This window comes from Mus pahari, chromosome 19 (assembly GCF_900095145.1).
Source record: "Mus pahari chromosome 19, PAHARI_EIJ_v1.1, whole genome shotgun sequence".
Taxonomy (NCBI): domain Eukaryota; kingdom Metazoa; phylum Chordata; class Mammalia; order Rodentia; family Muridae; genus Mus; species Mus pahari.
This window is the reverse complement of record NC_034608.1, coordinates 45,258,517-45,265,089: the sequence shown is the minus strand read 5'-3', so window position 1 is coordinate 45,265,089 and position 6,573 is coordinate 45,258,517. Positions and strand designations below refer to the sequence as shown.

At 38.6% G+C, this 6,573-nt stretch overlaps 1 protein-coding gene across 1 annotated transcript in view; it reads right to left on the bottom strand.

The window, feature by feature from the left end:
- Positions 1-1,528: 1,528 nt before the first annotated feature.
- Positions 1,529-6,573, bottom strand: part of LOC110337046 (POTE ankyrin domain family member A) — a 33,474-nt gene continuing 28,429 nt past the window's right edge. Inside the window, exon 14 of the mRNA XM_021219788.1 lies at positions 1,529-1,708. Coding sequence (XP_021075447.1) covers positions 1,529-1,708 — 180 coding nt within the window. The remainder of the gene's footprint in view (positions 1,709-6,573) is intronic.

Here is a 6,573-nt window from a genome sequence, read left to right as displayed (position 1 = left end):
GTACTGCTCTCGGGCGCACTCCCCTCCTCGGGTGAGGAAAGGCGCTGGATGCCAGGCGGACACCCCTCCTCGGTCGGGGAGGCAAGGTGTTGGGGCTTGTTTCATCTTTTAAAGCTCAGTTTTCCATGTAAGGTTTTGAGCTCTGATTCTTTTCTTAAATAAACAAATCATTCTTTTCTGGTATCTGTCTTGGTCTTTTATTGATTTTTGAACTTTATTTTTACCGCCAGGCCTGCAAATTACTTATTTATATGTTTACTCCTATTTATCTACTGTGGGGGAAGGGAAGAGTCCTTTAAGTCATCACGGTGTAAGCAGTCTTCATTTTAATTTGCTCAATACTTGATAATGGGATTCTTAGTAGTTGCTGGCATTGTATATGAAATAATGTAAACGATGGTATATGAATGGCTTTTTATAAACATAATAACTGCTTGATAGTTTAGTCCAATATCAGTCGTGAAAGTGCAAGTACATGAAAGGAAGTCATAAGAGAGAAGTATTATGTGTAATAGGGATCTGCCTAAAAGCAAATCCTTAGAAAAGATACCACCAGCAATCTGGTGATTTCACCGGAAAGGGGCGACTGAAGGTGTGCTAAGGATACAGTGTTAGGCACAAGTCATGAAAGCCTTCTAAGTTCTAAGTAGTTCTAAGGTTGTACACTTTCTTTTCAGAATGTTAGCATGCTAACACAAGACAATTCAGCAAGCTAGTTGGTGGATGAATGTGAACAGTATGTGTATAAATGGAGGAATGTGTTTTATAAGAAGCTACTGGGACAAGATAAACACTATCCAGTCCATAACTGGTGGAATGTTTATAGAATGTTTAGGTTATTAGTTTATGAGTGTCTGGATCAGTCCATACTTCCTTAAGTAAGTAGGTTTGTATCCTTGGAGAAATAGATTCTTACCATTTGGGAAAACTATAAAAGTGAATTATGTTTAAATTATTTGCATTTGCCATTTTTCTGGAGCACAACTTTCTGGGTTGAGGGTACTAGGTTGGTGTTTTGTTTCAAATGATCTGATTTTGTTTTTTAATCTACTAAACTCATCAAGCAATGACATCATTGTAGGGTATTGGTTCTTGAGTAAATTAAGAGACTAGCATCTGTGAAGCAATTGTATGGGTATGTGGTGTTGAGTGTAGAAGCCTATTACATGTGAGATCAATGAACTATTTATTAAACTTTGTAAAATTTTACATTAAAGGAATGAACTCTCTAAAACCAATGCTTTTACAATATTCATAACACCATTCCATGCTTTAGATAAAGGAGTCTCAAAACTCCCCCATCATGTGTAGAAAGCCTAATTTCCCGTCATTTAATTTCTGTATTCACTACTTTTCTTGTTCTTCAGTCTCCTTCTATTGTGTTCCTTGATCCGGAATTCCTGGGTTATTAGAATACCCTGTAGTAACTAATAATTCAGATCTTTTAGTGACAGTATCAGTTTAGCATGTTGCTAAAATTTGAAGTTGCTCAACTTGTTATTTAAGTTTCTCATATCTTATTAGATACTCAATAATATTTTGGTATCATGTAACAGTGACCTGTTTTGAATAAGTAAGTGATCACATAAATTTTTAATAAAATGCTATTCCTACCTTTCATTTGTCGGTTTATATTAATTTTTCCCACTTGATATGCTGCACCAGATGAATGGCCAACCTTTCTCTGTGGAAGATGCTCCGATTCACTCTGTTAAAATAAGTGTTGATAACAAGTTACACAAATATTTCCTAGCTGCCTTCTGAGAAGATATATGATTTTCCAACTTCAAAAGCAATTAAAATAGAAAATAACAGTAAATTGTACAGACAGTAAAACATTATATGGAGATTTTTTACATGCTCTTTATATAAATTTAATATTTTTCCACCATCTAGCTGCTGACTATGTAAACAGATCATGGAATGGCAGAAGAAACAAATGCATATATACAATAGTGGCTAGCCTGAACATTTTAATAAGAATTAACCGCTAAGTACCTAGTGCTATTTTATAGTCTCACAAAAAGGATAATTCTCAAAAATACATACTTCTGATTTTATTAAAAATAAAAGTATTTGCTATAGCAGAACTCTTAACATTTAGAGTACTTCTCCAATGACAGAAAAGTCTTAGAGGCAAAAAAATATTTCCTAGCATATTGTGTTGTGTATAAACAAAGCACCAAAGATGTTTGGTATGGGTAAGCAATTCTTAAACCAAACCTGCTTTTATATAAAATGTTTACTGGTAGAAAATGCTTATGTAAATTATAACTTAGAAAATATTTATTTATATTGTATTTAAATAATAGCATAAACTATCAGATGTAATATGCAACTCCTTCATAGTGAAGAAATTCCAAAACTGATAGCAAGCCTTCGTAAGAACACAGTATGAGGCTGTGTACATGTGTTTGTCTATATACATGTGTATGCACAAGTAAGAACATAACAATAAAATTATGGAAGAAAAGGCATGAATATGGGAGGAAGTGTGAGGGGGCATAGGAAAAGTTGGTAGGGTAGAAGGAGAGGTTAACTGCCAGTGACTGCCCCGGTGTTTGGGGGTTCAGAGCTGAGGTGGAACACAAAGTTGGATGGCCTTGTAACTCTCTCTGACTGAGAGCTAGAAGTTAGTGGCTTCTGGAAACAACGTTCTCTTGCTTATTCTGTCGCTGAAGACTACCGACTTCTTTTCTCGTGAACTCTCTGTGCTTGACTAAGCACTGGGGAAACTTAAACTCTTTGCACTTAAATATGTGCTGGAGAATTATGGAAAGGATTTTATTGCTAGTGCTCCTTTCTTTGTCAAGTCATCCAGAAGTCTCTCACTGGCCAGGCAAGAGGCCTGGAGCTTGTCAACTCTTTTTGAACCAGAGAGAAAAGAAAGGAAAGGAAAGGAGTCACTCACATAGACAACACACATGCTGGATGAAGCAGAGAGTGGCTACACACACACCCTTTTTTATTTCTTTAGTACTTTTTATAGCTTTTTGGACAAAAAGTTCTCTATGTACAAAAGATATTACCTCATAAATAAAGTGTTACATTAAAGGGGAGTAACAGAAAGATATCAATAACAAGTTAAAAGCAGTCTTTTGTTCTGTAAGCTCATTATAAGTTCAAAGCAACAATTTTTATATGGCCTTGCCTTATCATAGTGTATACCATAGTGCACACCTGTGGCCTCATCCTTGGGCCTGAATGATTTTCTTTGAACACAAATTTGTCCCAAGCCTACATCTCCTTTTAGTGTAATTTATGAACACTCATTGTGTTTGTCATTATGCAGCCTTTACTTACTATTTACGAGAAGGACATTCTATGTTTGGATGTACCTTTATTATATCTTTCTAGCAAAACAACTAAAACCATCTCTTAAAACTTCCTTCCTAAGATTATTTGAATCAAATCAGGAATTCTATAAAATCATTAATTCACCTCAACAGTATTAATTCATGAAAGTTCATCTTTATGTTGATCTATAGGAAATCTGCTCAATAGAATGGGCTGATGCCCAGGAATCCTTAGGCTATGTAACAGTGACAGCAAATGCATATCAGCTGCAAGAAGCCATCCTAGGATGAAGTCTCTTTGGGCCTTGCCTCTCAGATCTCACCCATCGACGACCATGTGAAGACAGTGGGCCACCTCCAGGAAGGTCACTTGCTAGCCTTAGCCTTTCTTAGATGGCTCCTGACAGTGAAATAATATAAATGTTGTAAACGCATGTGTGCTGGCTGGTTTTGTATGTCAACTTGACACAAGCTGGAGTTATCACAGAGAAAGGAGTCTCAATTAGGAAATGCCTCCATGAGACCCAGCTGTGAGGCATTTTCTCAATTAGTAACCAAAGGGGGGAGAACCCAGCCCATTGTGGGTAGTACTGTCCCTGGGCTGGTGGTACTGGGTTCTATAAGAAAACAAGCTGAGCAAGCCAGGGGAAGCAAGCCAGTAAGTAACATCCCTCCATGGCCTCTGCATGAGGTCCTGCTTCCTGCCCTGTGTGAGTTCCAGTCCTGACTTTCCTTTGGTGGGGAACAGCAACATGGAAGTGTAGGCTGAATAAACTCTTTCCTCCCCAACTTGCTTCTTGATCATGATGTTTTGTGTAGGAATAGAAACCCTGACTAAGACACTCATATAAGAAGATCTAAAAACAATTGAAAATTTAAATTGAAAATGGAGCATTTCCTTGTTTGCAGATGGCATTGTTTCATCCACCATCTAAAGAACCCAGAGGCTCCACAAGAAAACTCCTGCAGCTGATAAGTGCGTTCTGAAAAGTCACACGATACAAAATTTAAAAATAAAAAAGAAGTCTTCGTTTATATGATAGACTAGGAAATAAATAAAGAAAATTATATGAATTTGAAAGAGCAGGAGGGGATGCGTGAGATGGATAAATGTGTGTGTGTGTGTGTGTGTGTGTGTGTGTGTGTGTGTGTGTGTGTGTAGAAGACTGAAACTCGACCTTTGTCTCTCAACCTATACAAAGCTCAACTCCAAACGGACCTCAAAATAATACCTGATATTCTGGGGAAAAGCCATATGGAAGGAAGCCTACTAGAGTAGAAGCATCCAGATAGATGGATAGATTCGTTGTGTAATAAATAGATTGTGACAACAGAGAGATGATTGATAGATAGACAGACACAGACAGACAGACCTGTAACAAGGCAACAATACCCCTATTGGACTCCATAGCCTAACTAATAAAAAGCCTAATGCCAGGAACTGGTTATTTCTTTTGAAGTTGTTGGTCAGTGAGGCCCCATGAATGTCAAATAATACAGACATGCTCTTGGAAACTTGAAGGTAAGACCCTACCTAGTACTGAAGACACCATATACTTGTTATAGAACACAAAGAATCATGCTAGTGCTGAGCTAGAAGCTTAATCGTTCCTAGTTAATTTTCATTGCTCTGGAATGTGCATGCCAAGAGAGATAAAAAAAAAAATTACCCAGCTGTGAACTTTGAAAGCTACAATGATGGCTGGCCTGGCAATACATGATCACTGATATAATCATGGCACAAACATTATGAGAGTTACCAACCACCTTCTGCATGAATTTATGTCCTATTCCAAAACATTAAGCCCATAGAACAATTATCAGGTGAAGAAGAACCCATGGCTATACAAACCCTAGGATGAGTCTACTGCTATTGCACTGCCAAATGGATATAGAAATTAAAGTTACTTCTATTGACTTGTTGTTAAACTTAAAAATTAACGCATCTCTTAACCCTTGTCCAATAAGCTTTTATATATGGTAGGTGGTGATTAGCACAGAGACCACATACAAAAATGTCTGTGGTTGCCAAATGGTCATCTCTGAATATAGAGAAAGGCATTCCATACCCCTCCTTCCAAGGCTCAAGAATCATTATAGAAGTGGTGGGTGACCACAAGGAAAATGTCTTTGTAGGTAGATGCCCCTATGAACTCACAGCACCCACAAGACTGTGCAAGTCCAAGTCAGATCAAATCCCAGCATGGAGAGAGAAGCTGGCTGAGAGTCCCAGCTCTAGCCATAGAGCTATGAGATGCTGGGAGAGGAACTGTTTCTCTGAGTGTAACTCCCAGAAAGTCTGCCACACTCCCATGGATGATTACACATCCAAGGATATTTGAGTAGCTCGGTGTATCTGATGCTTTTTTTTTTTTAAGGAACGACTAAAAAATACAATAAATGGTCATGAAAGCTCAGATAAAGATAATTCCTGGAGGAGGAAACAGCATCTGACTCAACACTGGAAGGAACAGGGATCAGCGGGACCTAGGTACCCAGAGTCCCCAGCCGACCAGTGGCACAGGTTTCTTCCAGTCTGAGCCAGTGCCCTGAGCAGACCTTGGGTATGGACTCCGAAGCCAGTCACAGAACACTCAGAAGAAACTCTACTCCCAGGCGCTCTAACATGCCCAGGACCACTGGATCCCAGGAACTTGGTCACACCAGGATCTCAGGGACCCAGAGGCAACTTGATTCCCAGGAGATCTGACACACCGAGGATCTCAGGATCACAGGATCACAGAATCACAGCATCACAGAGACAGCTGAACTTTGAGGAGTTCTGGCATAACCAGGATCACAGGAAGGACAGGCTCCAGTCAGATATAGTGAGGGCAGGTAGCACTAGAGATAATCAGATGGCGGGAGACAAGCATAAACAGAAGCCAAGGTTGCTTGGCATCATCAGAACCCAATTCTCCCATCATAACAAGTCCTGGATACACCATCACACCAGAAAATTAAGATTCATATAAAAAAATCACTTCTCATTATAGTAACAGAGGACTTTAAGAAGGACATTAAATAACCCCCTTAAGGAAATACAGGAGAACACAGCTAAATAGCTAGAAACCCTTAAAGAGGAAACACAAAAATCCCTTAAAGAATTATAGGAAAACACAATCAAACATGTGAAGGAAATGAACAAAACCATCCAAGATCTGAAACTGGAAAAAAAACAATAAAAAAATCACAAAGGGAGACAACCCAGGAGTTAGTAAACCTAGGAAAGAGATCAGGAGTCATAGATGCAAGCATCAACAACAGAATACAAGAG